Here is a 16,971-nt window from a genome sequence, read left to right as displayed (position 1 = left end):
AAGCTGCTCATATAGCATCAGACAATGAACCACAACCGTTTGACTTTCATGGATGTCTTGACAATGTTGGTCATTAACTCTTTGATGGACACTCTGATGGTCAAGCCTTTGTTATTTCATAGGACCAGAGTCAATAGGCTGGACAAACACATAATGAGAGGTCATTCTTTTTCCTTCTGTCAACAAGTTTACTTTTATGACAAGGAACTTATTCAAGTAGAATCTTGAGATTAAATCTGGGTACACCTAACATAGGTACAGGTATCCTACATGTATCTCAAACCGTATTGATTTGATTACAAAAAGTAAAGTGGGCTTGAGACTAACAGGTGCCCAGGACAATCTTAGTTTGGACCCCCAAAATTCAATTTATTTTGCATGGGGCTCATGCATAGAGACTCTAAATTAATTTAATCCGCATCCCCTTCCTAAAAAGTTAGTGTGGACTCTGTGTAGCACTAAATAGAGAAATATGTTTTATAAAAGGAGAAACTAAATAAGAAAAGTAGTGGAATACTAAGAATATTGAATGAGTTGGTACAGGAAAATCAAGTAAGCAAATACGGACCCCATCCCGGCCCAACAAGAAAAAAGTTTGTGTAGACTCTGTGGAGCCGTAAATAGAGAAAAATGTTTAATAAAAGGAGAAAATAAAACAAGAACACAAGAATTTTATATTAAAGGGCAAGTTCAGTCACAAAACAAAAGCAGAATTATAAAAACAGGTTTTGAAAAGGTTCCAAGCTAAAATAAAATCATAAAGTTATAAATACTGACATGTCATGAAGATTGGTGCTGAGGACAAACTGACAATTTGTCATGAGAATGTAGAGTCACTATGTCAATATAAAATACATTAAAAATAACCATTCTATTGACATTGAAGGAGACTGTAAAATAACCTCTCCATGAAATGTAGGCTGTTGTTCACAGTATCTTCTTTACAAAATACAGACCTGAACTAATACCTCAGACACATCAACAAGACCAACAACATACAAAACAAAACAAATCTTTTTATCCAGGATTGGAAGGAGCTATTTGGTTGGGAGTATAGGTTTGGGTTCACTTTGGTGGTGTGACTGACGGATATCTCTCTGGTTGACAAGAACTACCTGCAATAGACACAATAACAAATCCCACCAAATCTTTTTTTCTTTATCGAGAAGGGAAAGACGTGACAGAAAGCACAACAAGGGAGGGGTCTATATCTAAAGAAGACTTTGGAATGTGATAATGTGCTCCTGTAATCATCATTTTCTGCTTTTCAGCTTGATAATCACGTCATGACTAGTCCACTGCTTTAAGCTTGCATGCCCCATAGTGCAATTAATTAGTGGAGACATTGCGCTCTGTGTAGTATGCATTTAAAGGTAAAGACCAGTAATGGTCATGCGATTGCATTGTGAAAGAAACGTTGTGGAATCGATCAGAAAAGGTTGATCATCTAGCATCTAGCATCTGCAAGGTTCTGGAATCATCAAAATGACAAGAAATTTGGCCCATTCTTCGTAAAGTTACAAGCACTATACACAGAAAGATGTATATGGGACTACCCTATATCTCTCACAGACCATGAGAGAAACAAATTTACCAAATATATGAATTAGTAGGCGGTTTCCTGGCAAATTTTTTATCATCATGTATTAGTCAAAACATATTCTTTCACATGATTGGTAATGAGAGCTTCCATTTCATTTTTTGAAATTGGGGCGTTTCCAATACTGGTCTTTACCTTTAAGGAAGGGTTAAAATAGATGATTTAAAAAAAATTAAAAATAAAAACTGACTGAATCTGGACTATTCATGATAATGCCCTATTCTTTCTGTTGTTTGTGACAATGGCTGGACCCATGTTGTGACACTATGGCTCATTGATATGATAGTCATGCTAATCTACAACTTCAAAATGTGAAGTAAATAAAGAACTCAGTGAAATGTGGGGCAAAAACAAATAAACAAACAAACAAACAAACTTAAACAAACACATATCACTGGATTGAGGTGTCATATGAAAGAGCAGAAAATGAACTTTAAAGAAATGTGAATTTTTCTTCGAAATTCAGATACCGCCTGCCAAATGACTTTTTGGTTTCCTTCCTTCAAATTGCTTTTAATCACTCATGCGTGAAATATGCATCATATGAGTTGCATCAAATGAAAGAGGAGGATCTACATGTAAGCTTTACAAATATGTGTCATTAATTAATTATAATTGTGATTAAGTTATGATAAAACATCGATAAATACTCGGTTTAGTTTTTTCTGGGTTGCACTGTATATCTCTTTTCCAAAAAATGATATAGAAACCATTCATTAGCCTAATCAAGAAAGTTAGGTTATGTACCTGTACCACTTGATAATACTACTATTATTGTTCTGCCTCTAATTTCTGTGAATTTCACCACTTTGGGGATAAATATTATTATACTATTATACTATTAAATCGGATCATTTCCAAAAATAAGATCTAGTTATAAATATTAGGATCATGTATAAACAATTAGAACAGAAGACAAGCAAAATATACATGAATAAAAATCACAGCATAAGGCCAAATAAAATGTGTTTAAAAAAAAAAAAAAAAAAAGTTCTAGGAAAAGAAAAAAAAAAATGGAGGCGGCCCCCAAAAAGGAAGAGGGCGGGGACGCTAAACATGATTTTTGTTGTTGTTGTTGAAATGGCCTAACAAGCAAAACATATAAAATCAAGATAGACTAAAAGCAAGGCAAAGCACCACAATACATTTAGATGACTCAGTACAAATCTTCCTGTAATACTTTTTTTTTCTTCAAATCAATTCAAAGTTTATTCAACACTTCTAATCCTATTGAAAAGTATTGTGGGATTATCTGCTATAACAAAACTAAGAGTCTTTTGATGATAGTCATTCACACTCAATTGATTCAAGTCATTCTCATCCTTTCAGCTCAATTGACTGCATCGGATTAAGCACGTGCATGAATGAAACTGTGTAAACCTTAAAGTTAGGAAAGGTGGCTAAACAATTTTCTGTTAACCGCTTACCCAAACTGTTAGTTCACCAGTCCTAAACGAAAAAGATGGGTGAACAAGTTTGTTTGAGAAACCTGCTAATTAAGTGGAAATTTAAGATCGACTCTCCAAGAAATTTCCTGAAACATCCCTTCAAGTCTTTCTTTTGTACAGTTGGAGACATGCAGGGAATGGAGCACCACAAGAAGTATAACCACATCCAATTATGTTTTAAAAAAGTAACAAGAATCTCTTCATGCTCTTTCTTTAAATTTAACAGGAGTATATGTGAGATGGATCGACACAGGTAGGAAAAAATGCAACAGATGATATTTGGGCCTACTTTAACTCGCCAATTCTTTTCAATGATTTTCAGATTGATTAATACCTAATAAAGTAACTTTCATTTTCACTTATAAATACTTAGATAGTAGGATGCCAAACTATCTGTCTGCATGTATACATTCTTGAACAGCTTAATTTCCACAAATCCAAAAGACTTCTAGGCGCCAAATCAGGGAGTATTACCAGTATTATATAACCACTAAGATTAATTGTTAAATCACATAAGCTCATCACAGGATACGATTCATTAATGCCACAGTTCTTGAGACTGCTTTCCTTTTTACATTTGTCAGTCACTTGACTTAATTGTTTGAAATAAAACATTTTCTTTCCAAAGCACTTTTCTATATTGAATTTTAAAATGTTATATTGATGCACCTGTAATTCCTGTATAAATCAGTGTTACCCTCAACATGTTTATCCAATATTCACTAGTGGCCATACTAATAAATTCAGATCCTGGTCTTGTTCTTAGTCTTAGCATTGGTCTAATTATAAAGGAAATGGTCTTGGTCTGAGAGCCCATGGCCTATGTGTTAAGTATTATATAAGTTCTCTGGGTCTTGAGCTTGATTTTGCTCATACTAGTTTTTGTCATTAATTGGTCTTAGTATCAGTCCTCTGGTTCTAGACTCTAGAGCTTGATTTTGGTCTTGGTCTTGTTATTAGTCGGTTTTCTAAACCCCCTTGCTCTAGGTATCCGTCCTGTTGGTATAGAGCTTGATGTTTGTATTGGCCTGTTGGTTAGGCCACTTTTGGGACCTGGTCTTGAATGGACCTGGTCTCGACTCAGAGATCAAAAGGAGATGCTGGTATTGACTGCTTAAAATCCTCCAGGCAACCTAAAGGGTGTGACTTTATTGCCCACCTAGCAACTATTACATTCCGCATTAGAATTTATTTCATCTAAATGACCATCAAACATTGCCATTGGCTACTTAACCGATCGTCTAGTTGGCAAATAAAAGCTAGCAAATGCAGATAAAATAAATTAGTGAGAAATCTGACACAGTTTACCATGGCAGACAAAAAGTCAGAATGAAGGACAAAACCTCTATACAGACTTTATACAGAGGTGTCTGAAATCACATGCATGGACATAGTTCCCTGGTGAGACTATTATCATAATATAATAGAACGGTGTTACAACAGAAATGATTCATTTTTCAGATTCTGTCTATCATGGAACTCTGATTCATAACAAACAAAGCTTGTTGAAGGTACAGCTCTATGGTCATGGTCACAATTGAATAGGACCCAAAGATTAAATACATACTGCCTCGTTTGCCATGAGGGGAAATATCAACAGCTTTGACACTACATCAGCATCTATACAGCCAGAGCAAATATTTGAATTGCAATTGAGCACCAGCCTTGGACAGACAATGTGATATATTGATACGGATATAGATGATATAGTTTACATGTACTATACACATGAGTGGGGATTCAATACAGAGAAATCTTGTAACTAAAATATTTGAATCACAATTCATCCAAATATGAATGACATAAAAAGCGCAATAGGATGATTGTCATGTGTAAGAAATATCTACATGTGTATATACGGATCCGGGCTAACTCGGACCAGGGGACAACTCGGCCCAGCTGCAAAAACAGTCATTTTTTGTCATTTTACCCTAACTCTAACCCTAACTCTAACCCTAACCCTAACCCTAACCCTAACCCTAACCCTAACCCTAAACCTAACCTTAAACCTAAACATGCAAAAACTGACCGTTTTTGTACCTGGGCTGAGTTGTCCCCTGGTCCGAGTTAGCCCGACTCCGTATATACATGTATGTGCGTTTACTCCACATTTTGTTCTACATCCTATAAAACATACAAACTTAAATAAAAACATAAATGTTTAGAATGAAGAGGAGCTAAACACATCTGTGTGAATAATGACATATATCATATTTTTCTGTTTTTAATTCCGTTTCAGAAAAATGTATTAAGTCAAAACTAATTAGTTTCCTATACATCTTGTACTTGTAAAAGTATAAACATATAGGCATCTCGATAATAACACAAAGTCAGTGACTTATACATTTCTGCATGGAATATTACATCTTGCTTCATTTTTCAATCTTATACATTTGCATGAGGCCAACACCAGAATCTCCAAAAATGAAGGAGTGAAACAGTGAAACAGCGAGAGAGAGAGAGAGAGAGAGAGAGAGAGAGAGAGAGAAGGAGAGAGAGAGAGAGAAGGAGAGACATGGCAGAAAGGAGAGAGAGAGAGAGGGGGAGAAACAACAATATTTAGGGAGAGGTGTGGCAGTCTAAAGGAGGAAGAAATTAATTATGAGTTACATAAGTGAGGTGAATGATATACATAATCTTCTGTTCTGTTATGTCACTTAAACATAAACAAAATGACAGAATAGAGATAGGAGGGAAAGAGTTGAGGATATACATGTAGAGGGAAGGGGGCAGAAGGAGAGAGGGTAAGAGGGAGAGAGACAGAGAGAGAAAGAGACAGAGATAGAAAGAGACAGAGACAGAGATAGAAAGAGACAGAGAGAGAGAGAGAGAGAGAGGGGGGGGGGGGGGATGGGGAGAAAGAGGAAGAAGAGGGGTATAAGAAACTAAGAATGCATTATGAGAGATAAGAGTGTTGTGGTATGGCCCACAAGCCCTCTCTCACTAGAACTACAAGTTCTAACTGTTTAAGACAGTTATATCACTCATTCAAAGTTTAAATAAATATCAAAATGAGCAATCATAATATAGTGAATGAGCATATTATGATATTTTAAATAGTATTGAAATAACCCAAGTCTTACATTTGATGAAGACTGAATAGTGAGTGATGTAGACCGTTTATAAAAACTTCTTTACGGTTTCAAACTTACCTAATGTAGTCCAAATTCTGTATTCCTGCTCTAAACCATCCTTCATAAAATGCACAAACAGAATGCTTCCATAGACTGCTATCAATCAAACAACATTAGCACATGTTCTTGAAAATGTCTAGAGGACACAGCATGATATTACCATGTACACTCCAGCACAGACTCCACTTGGACTGATCATGGAGGGATCTACAGGCACATTGGTCCTTGGTATACGAGCGATTGGTAACTGAGGGGCAAAATATGTCCTTACCCAACTCTGACTGGAGTGAAAAGAGAGGAAAATTGTTTACAGGGTTAGCCTGCCTTCCAGGTGTTGATATTAAACTGAACTCATCTTAAGTTCTGTATATAAAACTTGCATTTCAAGAGAACATTACAGTAATACACGATACAAAGTAGTTTGCATGACATTAGATGGGTTGTTTAGACCAACAATATATCTGTTTAAAGAAACCACTAGAAACTTCCTGGAAGTTTCATGGCACTGAGAATTAACTTACAACTGCAAATACATTCAGTCCATGCGTTACAAACTTGGAACTATTAGCATGATTTTCATAAGTTCCTTTGCTCATTATATATTCAGCCACTAGAAAGTTCCCATAAAAATTATTTGAAATGCATAAATATGTAGTTTTGAACACTAAGTATGATGGTTGATTATGTGAAAGTTAATGTTTCATCTTAAACAATTCATAACTCTCTTGGAAAAAAAGGTACAGGTATCCATGTATCAGAAAGGCGCATCACTTTTAGATGTCTAAACCAACATACAAATGAGGAGTATGCAACACGGAAAAAACAATTCAAAATGTTATTCTATATGTACCTGGCACTGAGGCTAATCACTCCAAAACTATGCGAGTTGAGTTGATATGGTCGAGTGTTCATTTCTCACTCATTCTATTGAAATTGCAGAAGCAGAGACATGATGTACTTTGCCTCAGTGGTTTTGAATTATCTGTGGTTTACTAAATTCCATGTGGGAATGCAGGTCCTAGAATTGCCTAAACCACAATATGTCATTTTTGCAATGCTATACTGTGAATTCATCAAATCAGTGTATATATACAGAACTCAGAAGAGAAATAAATTCTTTTTGGTCACACTTTTCTGCCTAAACCTACTAACTATTGATGATTCAAGTAAACTTCCTTTGGTATTTAATAAAGTGTTTTATAGACAGAATGACAGAAAAGGGTTTATATGCACTAGCAAAATAAACAGACATGATTTGTAGATTTTACCCAAAGGTTACATCAAAACATGACAACCAAACATACATGTTGAAGTATTTTTCAATGTAATATAATTATTCTGAGGATAAACCCTGACAAGTTACTCTGCTTTTGTCTCCCCCTCTCCCCCTCCCCCCTCCCCCCTCCCCACTCCCCATACTGGTTTATCACTTTACTGATATTTCCCCCTTTGTCCATTACTTGTTGTTTTTTCCAATTTGTATTGTATAATGTACCACTATTTCGTCTTTGCATATTTTTAACTGGAATTTGGAAAATAAAGAAATGAAATTAAGGTTTTATAAGAACATGTAAGTACTTATAACAGTACGGCTTGGATGTTGGGCAGAACAACACCTTGAGCGATCGCCACCCCACCCAAAAACTTGTATTTCTTCGTCATTAGAGCCCCTCTAAAGTTTTGGGATCCCCAAGGGAAATCCAAAAAGTGGCCACTATAGACAGGTGGTCTTTCTAGTTCTTCTTCAAGACGTGTTTCCTCGTAGTAGAGGGAAGTAATATACTGACCACTTAGGCAGGTGGGCTATATAGTGAGATACCGGCTAAGACAGGTTCAACTGTACAATACAATCAATCATGGGATGAAATTCAAAGGTATCCCAATCATTTCTCGATCGATCAAACACATCTTAATCTTAACCAAAATACACCCTTCCCTTGAGAAAGGTTCTTATTCACAAAGAGGTGCTAAAAATGTCCATGAAGCCTCCCAAGGAAACAATAGAAGACTGCCAGTTAATGGGGTTGTTTTGATGTTCCCATTGTTGTCATCAACAATGTCCTTTCACGCCTTCTTGAATCTATCAATGGCAGAAAGGTGTCTAGCAAGTATAGAGATCAAAGACTGCATGTGCCAGACATTTTTACATTTCCAGAAAGGATTTTGTTTCCCTCCTTCATTACCCATTATATTCCTTCTCCTGTTCCCCTCCTGCTCCTCTCTCTTCTCTTCCTACCCCTCCTCCGTTTTCTCCTCCTCCTCTTTGTTCTCCTTCCCCTCCTTTTCTCCTCCTCCTTCTTCTTCTTCTTCTTTTTTCCACTTCTACTTCTTTTCTATCTCCTCCTCCTCTTCCTCCTCCTCCTTCTCCTTCTAATCCTCCTACTCCTCCTCCTTATCCTGGTATCAATCTCTTACGTTGTATGTTCCATGTCAAATTCAACCCTGAATATGAAATGACCCAGATCTCGATAGGGTTTGCAAACAAAACCTTCTGTATTTCATCAGTAGTATTCAGTACAAGTAACAAAACAGAAAAATGCCTAGGATATTTCAAAAATGCATGCTTTTCAGCCTACTCATTGCATGCTTTGAATCAAGTATAAAGGAAATAGACTGTGATATATACATTATGAATAGTAACCTATTCACAGTCTGTTTTTATATCCTTCCTGGCTTTCATACACACAACGTATTTGATCACAATATTGATGCAACCATCAGTCTGGAACACTGCTGTTACAAAAATATTTTTAACAACAAACAGGATGTCAAATAGTCACAACTCTGTGTACAATATTTTTCGAGTCTTTCTCTCTTTCTTTCTCTATCTCTCTCTCTCTCTCTCTTTCTCTTAGAACTTTTCTGTCACTCTCTACTTTCTAAAACTCAATTACTTAATCAATTTGATCTCATCTTGCTTTCTCTTGGTCTCTCTTTCCTTCTAGTTGTCTTTCTATCTACCCCTCTCTGTCTCTCTCACACACCACTTTGCGTGAGATCTTTTTCGATAGCTATATGTTTATTCCAGTTTCCCCTTCTCCTTCCTTTTCTCTTTCTTTTTGGTCTAATTTATTTTTTCCCTCCCCTGTCTCCCATCTTATCAATCTTTCCATATTTCTCCCGTCCTCTTTATCTCTCTATCTCTCTCCTTTCTTTTTTTCTCTTCTACTCTTTTTCAACTTTCCCCTCTCTCTCAGCTTTCTCAAACTCAATTTCTTGATCTCATCTTGCTTTCTCTCAGCCTCTCTTCCCTCTACCGGTATTCCTCTTTTGATATTTATCTCTACCCATCCCTCTCCTCTTTCTCTCTCTCTCTCTCATTCTCTTGTTTTCATATTCTGTACGTTCATCTAGGAACATTCAACATCCACCTATTCCTTCACTTTTTAACAAATCATATGAATCTATTTATATACAAAATCATCAGTAAACTCCCTGGAAATATTTGTTTTGAATAGCTTGTTAAATACTGCCAATTCTTTTTAAAGTACTGTGCTATGAAAGGCAATGGCGTCATTTTCAAAACGGGCAAAGATAACTTCTCCAAACTACCGGTTCCTTTTCGCCAAGTACTACATCTCTACCATGAAACAAACAAACAAACAAACAAATAAAATATCTTAGAATTGGAATACACAGCTGGTCCTGCATTGCAGGCCAATCAAGTCCAACTATGGTTTTTCATACCGCTTCAAATTAATTGCGCTCACTCGACACCCAAATCGCCTACAGAGAACGCATTAAATCAACTAATAACAAGATTGAACTACTTGTGTTCATTTCCTTGGAATTCTGAAAATGTTTATTTCCTTCCAAAGGCATTTCTCCTGGCTCCCGGCATGGGGCAATTGAGTTTGGTATCGGATTCAGACCAGATGAAGTCAACTAGGATAGGCCGGAGCTCAAATACAGCAGCGGTCATTTAACCAGAGTTCGCTGAGAGTGAACTTTCCTATGACGGAAACCAGCTCCAAGCAATGATGGAAATTTTCACAGCCGCTCGAACTAGCTTCACGGTACCTTTCAAGAAATCCTTCTCATTTTGAACCTTGACTACATTTAGGCATGAAAGGCAAGGTCCAGGGGTTTTCATCTCAAAGACTCCTGACTTCATCAAATATTTCAGTATTTGATTGTATCAATTAAGTTAAGATCAGAAGAAAAAAGGTATCAAGAATATTAACACTTTTGATAAACTTTTATCATTATTCCATGATAGGTGGTAGCATATATGGAACTTCAAATGGTGGCCAGATGGGAGGCCAGGGAAGGGGGGGGGGTGGGGGATGCATACCTATTTTTTTTCCTTTGGGATCGAGCTTTGATAGGTTTGAAAAAAAATACCCCATGACTGACAATCAGTGGTTTGATCTGGGTTTTTTTTTTTTTTTGGGGGGGGGGGAGGGCATGGGTGGCCAGCGGAAGCAGGGGGAGGCACATCTCCAACTAGTCAAACCTGTCTCAGTGGTCACCTGTCTAAAAAGGCCACTTTCTATGTTCCCCTTGGGTGGCCCTCATAAACATGTTGGACGTATACGATCAACTATGTTTGAAGAATGAACTCAAGGGCAAGTACCCTATTGTATGTCCCATAGAAATCATCTTCGGATTACATAAAACGTCATTGTTGCGTTTGCACGTTTAAAAAGGTTATGCAAAAGGCCGTTGAAATTGTGTTGATAATTTAAAAGATAAAGACCAGTTATGGTCATGCGATTGCATTGTAAAAGAAATGTTGTGGAATCGATCAGAAAAGTTTGGTCATCTAGCATGTAAGTATTGGTGTGTAGGCCTACTGGAAGGTTCTGGAATCATCAAAATGATAATAAATCTGGCCCAGTCTTGGTAAAGTTACAAGCACTGTACACAGAAAGATGTATATGGGACTACGCAACACGTGCACGACATATGCGTTATATCTATCAGGTCCAAATAGATATCATATTTTACCAAATATAACAATTAGTAGGCGGTTTCTCTACAAAATTTGTATCATTACGTATTAGTCAAAACATATTCTTTCACATGATTGGTAATAAAAGCATCCATTTCATTTTTTGAGAGGGGGGGGGGGGCATTTCCAAAACTGGTCTATACCTTTAAAGTAGTTGCAATAATGTTGACATTACTTTTTCCCTTCTGAAGGTTCACTTAGATTTGATGCATGACACCTTGTGACTGAGTAACCCATCCTCTCCCATGACTAGCTCACTACTTACTCTGATCTTTCTACATGTACTCCTTTAGACCCCCCCCCCCCCCCCCCGGTGCCCCTCCCATCAAACTTTTTTGATGTAGCCATGTAGTATGTACATCACTGCCTGGTTTGAAACTGGTATTTGATTTTGAATTGAATTGAATTGAATTGGTTTGGTTTATTGAGAAATCACATCAAACAAGCAGCTCGCAGGCTGAAAATGTTCAATTTACAAACAAGTTAAAAACATAGAGAGATATAAACATATACAAAACTAAAATACATATTGTAAGTCATTGTAAGATGAAGTCGAAATCGCAAAACAAAGTTATAGAGTAATGTAATAATATACTTTCATGTCGAAGAACCAAGACGGTAGGGAGGAGAGAATGGAGAAGAAAAAAGGAAGTTGTTTGACCGAAAGAGTTGAGAAAGTATTTAACAATTGCTAAACAAACATTTCTATTACAAAAAATGAAATTAAGCATTAAAAAAAACCCTATTGGATGGGATGAAATTAAACCGTAAAAGTCAAAATGACAGTCTCTATTCCGTTTTCCCCTTTAATATAAATGTAATGACAGCATTCATCTAGATCGAGAAAGTTGTTCAAATAAAATTAAAATGAGTATTTACATAACAATATCACAATATAGTGTAATTTCGAATTAGATATTGCACATTACTTTGGAAAAAAAGACCCAAGTCAAATAATTGGCAAGGGCATGAATTTGTATTAAAAAGAATATATAAAAGAAGGGAACACTAAAGGCCTAATGAAACAACGGATTAAAATATGTTTACAGTTTTAGGCAGTCTGAGAGTAAATTGGATAAAAGTGTATATTGCAAACGTGTTATTATACCGGTTTGTTTAAAACCAAATATCTATTAATATGCATGAGAATAAGAAAGTTATTGTCTAAAAAAAAATAGTACAGAGTGTATTTAACAATTGCTATTGTTAATTGTAATGACATCATTCATCTGAAACAAGAAAAAATTGATATTTGAATAACAATATTACATAATTTCGTATAAGATATTGCACATTATATTATAGATAAAAAGCACAACATTAATATTTAGCAAGAGCATACAATTGAAGTTTTTAAAAAAAGGAACACTAATGAATTAATAAAATAATGAAACGATTTATAGATTCTCGTTAAGCAGTCTTATTGCAGAGGGCATTGTTGACGAGCGATTTTGACAGGATTCATTTAGAGAACCTTTTTGACCTAGATGATTATGTTCCAATTTCCACTTCATAATTAAATTACGAAATTAACATTTTCAGTGTCATGGAATCTGGACCTTCAATACAATCTTCACCACCCCAGCCCCCCCCCCCCCCTTCTCCCCTATGGCCCTATACCTAGAGCATAGGCTAGAGAATGAAAAATCTTGGCATGAAAAATATTTATACCATGTTAGTCAAATCATTGCAACATAGCCTCATATAACTTCTAAACATCTACACCACTCAGCCGATAAACAATGCGGACATTCTACAACCTTTCCCATTCCCATTTTTCATGTACGCTTTATTTTTTGTCGCAAGACAGCCAACCTACAGAGTACTACGCCGCGGCGGCCGGCGAGTCTCTCGCTCGCGATCTGGCACAGAGACTGAAGAGGGATTCTATATTTACCACACAATACAGACAAAGCAGTCCATTTTCCTTTTGGTCTCATAACTCCTATTAAGATAAATTTCTTTTAAAAAACACAGTATGTTCATGAATTCAATACTAATAAGACGTTTTTTCTTACCTAAAGAAGTATGTATCTTCCTTTCCAAGTACGATGTAGTGCGCAAGAGAAAATGTTGCGCTTTAAAATTAAACTTCGTAGACGCAAAGAAAGATACCAGCACTCTTTGGTAGATGTATGTACTTTTGGCAATATTTTGGCATGAAATCTTCGTCGTAATGGATCATTCATATATATCGATGGATGGATGGGTAGAAGGAAGGATCGACGCAAGGATATAGATGGATAAGTGGACGGATGGATGGGTGCACAGGTGCCGGGGGGGGGGGGGGGGGGGTACTCGCCAAATACGGTATATGGGGATGTGCCGCCCTACAGTGGGTTACTTTTTTGCAGAAAATCCCTAAACATGGGATGTGATTTTGTGCTGCAATATCCAAAGGTGCCTCCAGTTGTCAGATCTTGGGTTACTGTTTTCTTCAGGAAAACATCTCACCCATAATCTCGCTTAAAGCCCCTCTGCACTAGTTTGGCCAGGAAGGATTATACCTCCCACCATGGTCACCGACAGGTGCTTATTTCATCAAATCAGCTCTCAATTAACATAAGAAAACGGGGATCACGGGGACCAATGGTTACCGCTTAGGCAATGTATGCTATATAGAGGGCGCAATTATATATAAGTAGTGCAGTGGGGCTCTAAGTAAAAACTCTAGATGCAAAACCCCGCAAAAATAATTGAAATCATTTCGCTTTTTCATCCAAAGTCCCGCACACTCCCGTCAAAACCAAATCTGACTACCCCCCCCCCCCCCCCGCCCGGATGGATGGATGGATAGATGGGTGGATGGATGGATGGATAGATGGATGGATGGAGTGAATGGGTGGATGGGTGGATGGACGGATGGGTGGATGGATGGATGGATGGAGTGGATGGGTGGATGGGTGGATGGATGGATGGTTGAGTGGGTGGATGGGTGGGTGGGTGGGTGGATGCGTGGGTGGCTGGGTGGATGGGTGGATGGATGAATGAATGGATGGATGGATGAATGATCGGGTGGATGGGTGGATTGGTGGATTGGTGGATGGGTGGATGGGTGGATTGGTGGATGGGTGGATGGATGGGTGGATGGATGGGTGGATGGATGGGTGGGTGGGTGGGTGGATGGATGTGTGGGTGGGTAGGTGGAGAATGGGTGGATGGGTAGGTGGATAATGGATGGATGGGTGGATGGATGAATGATCGGGTGGATGGATGGAGTGGATGGGTGGATGGGTAGATGGGTGGGTGGGTGGATGGGTGGGTGGATGAATGGATGGGTGGATGGATGGGTGGATGGGTGGATGGATGAATGGATGGATGGATGAATGATCGGGTGGGTGGGTGGATGGATGGATAGATGGATGGATGGATGGGTGGATGGGTGGATGGGTGGGTGGATGAATGGATGGGTGGATGGATGGGTGGATGGGTGGATGGATGAATGGATGGATGGATGAATGATCGGGTGGGTGGGTGGATGGATGGATGGGTGGATGGGTGGGTGGGTGGATGGGTGGGTGGGTGGGTGGATGGATGGATGGGTGGGTGGGTGGGTGGATCGGTGGGTGGGTGGATGGGTGGGTGAGTGGGTGGGTGGATGGGTGGGTGAGTGGGTGGATAGATGGATGGATGGATGAATGGATGGGTGGGTGGGTGGGTGGGTTGGTGGATGGATGGATGGATGGGTGGATGGGTGGGTGGATGGATGGGTGGGTGAGTGGGTGGATAGATGGATGGATGGATGGATGAATGGATGGGTGGGTTGGTGAATGGGTGGGTGGGTGGATGGATGGATGTATAGTTGGGCGGATGGATGGATGGATGAATGGATGGGTGGGTGGGTGGGTGGATGGGTGGATGGATGGATGTATGGGTGGATAGTTGGGCGGATGGGTGTGTGGATGGATGGGTGGATGGGTGGGTGGATGGATGGATGGGTGTGTGGATGGGTGGATGGGTGGAATTGGGTGGATGGATGGATGGATGGATGGGTGTGTGGATGGGTAGGTGGATGGATGGATGGATGGGTGGATGGGTGGATGGATGGATGGGTGGATGGGTGGGTGGATGGGTGGATGGATGGATGGGTGGGTGGTGGGTGGGTGGGTGGGTGGATGGGTGGGTAGATGGGTGGGTGGGTGGGTAGGTGGATGGATGGATGGGTGGATGGGTTGATGGGTGGATGGGTGGATGGGTGGATGGGTGGATGGAGTGGATGGATGTATGGGCACTTTGTCAAAGGACGCCTTCCCAATACCAGACAATAAATAAACTATACAATATAAATTGACAACATGCATCACTGATATAGATGTACATACTGTAAATAATAACACAACAAATACTTACGATCATTGATTTAGTGGTTGAAAATAAATTAGGCCTTTAGGGATTTTTGGAAACATAGAGGATGTGAACAGGGCCTAATATAGAATGAATATCTAAATAACATTTCTGATTCACTGGCGTTTAGACAGGAGATTTATTTGGGGCCGAGAATGGTATAGGCTGGGTACAGGCGGTATGTTTATGTGCCCCTGCGTCCCTCCCCCCTCTCTCTCTCTCTCTCTCTCTCTCTCTCCCCCCTCTCTCTATCTTTCTCTCCTATCTCTCTCCCTATCTCTCTCCCTCTCTCTGTATCGATTTCTCGCCATTCTCTTTCCCATTACATGCATTTATCTCATGCCGTTTTCTCCCCTCTCCCCAACACACTAAAGACATTGGAGACAAATACACGAATTCACTTCTGAAGTAAGTTTAAATAAGAACATTTTATAGAAGTATTGAAGAAGAAAAAAAATCGATACATAAGATTGTTTCATCATGTTATCATATTATTTAATATTATTTCGTTCACTAAAAATAACACAATATGTACACCATTCAAATATACAGTTGAATAAAACAAACCCCCAAAAATACAAAACCAAGCATTCACAACATTGTTAAAACAGTAAAGTGAGGATCGGCGTTAAATATAGAAATTCTTAGTCGTGCCGGTGTGACCGCGTAGAATGTAACCCGCACCGATCGTCCGATCGAGAGCGGACGATCGGTGCGGATTTTATCCGCGCAGAATGTCCGTGTCGGACATTCCGTGCGCGCCTCAAATGTCTGACGGACAATCTGTGCTGAAGAGGTCTCGCACCAATAGTCCACCTGCCGCACCGAATGTCCGTACTCTAGTCCACACGTATACATAGTCAAAACAAACAGGGATATGCTCTCATATCCCTGATACAAGTATAATTATACCTAATGAATGAAGCGATTGCAAAATAAATGAAAATAACATAAAACCTCACTATTATATCAGAAATATTAGTAACTGAAAGAAAACATTTACGGGCAATCTTGACAACATCGGACTGCAAAAATATGAATAATTATGCATCCCGAAATCGTTAAATCAGTAAATCAACATATTAAAGTCGTTAACATGCAAAAAGTGCTATAACACCAATAAGTGAACCAGTTAGTAGCAATGAGGCAAAGTGGTCTTGTGGATAAGACTGATCGCTTCACAACGCAATGTATGTATGTACTCGGGTTCGACTCCCAGCTTCTTCTTTATACCTCATGTTTTTTTTAAATTTTTTTTTCGTTACCCCATGATATTGACGTGTCCATCTCCTTTTTTTTAAAGGGGACACCCCCCCCCCCACCTCCTCAGCAAAGGAGAAAATAACATTTGATACTCTTTCTTTAACAAGCGACTCTCTGAATTAGTTAGAATACGTCTTTTGCTACATCTACAACAATAAGTATCAATATGAAAAAATACATGAAGATTATCAGTGTGACACATTAGTCTAGTGGGTAGGCAAACGCCTT

At 38.7% G+C, this 16,971-nt stretch overlaps 2 protein-coding genes across 9 annotated transcripts in view; both read right to left on the bottom strand.

Annotated features, from left to right (window-relative positions):
• Positions 1 to 6,433, bottom strand: part of LOC756397 (zinc finger CCCH domain-containing protein 13) — a 99,319-nt gene extending 92,886 nt beyond the window's left edge. For 2 of the 8 annotated variants that reach the window (XM_030979915.1, XM_030979913.1), the window contains exon 1: positions 6,201 to 6,433. The gene's annotated coding sequence lies outside the window, so the exon portion shown is untranslated. The remainder of the gene's footprint in view (positions 1 to 6,200) is intronic. The other 6 variants (XM_030979918.1, XM_030979917.1, XM_030979916.1 and 3 more) reach the window with 5 other exon arrangements.
• LOC105447272 (non-classical arabinogalactan protein 31-like) lies at positions 4,032 to 15,264 on the bottom strand (the record flags this gene model as incomplete). Its single annotated transcript, XM_030979207.1, has 4 exons — positions 4,032 to 4,117; positions 14,092 to 14,265; positions 14,581 to 14,834; positions 15,161 to 15,264. Coding segments are annotated over 4 exons (618 nt in total), but the record flags the coding sequence as incomplete, so codon positions are not given.
• Positions 15,265 to 16,971: the final 1,707 nt, after the last annotated feature.

This window comes from Strongylocentrotus purpuratus, unplaced genomic scaffold (genome assembly GCF_000002235.5).
Source record: "Strongylocentrotus purpuratus isolate Spur 01 unplaced genomic scaffold, Spur_5.0 spur5_scaffold_10, whole genome shotgun sequence".
NCBI lineage: Eukaryota > Metazoa > Echinodermata > Echinoidea > Camarodonta > Strongylocentrotidae > Strongylocentrotus > Strongylocentrotus purpuratus.
The sequence above is the reverse complement of the archived record's forward strand: the minus strand, read 5'-3'. Positions and strand labels throughout refer to the sequence as shown.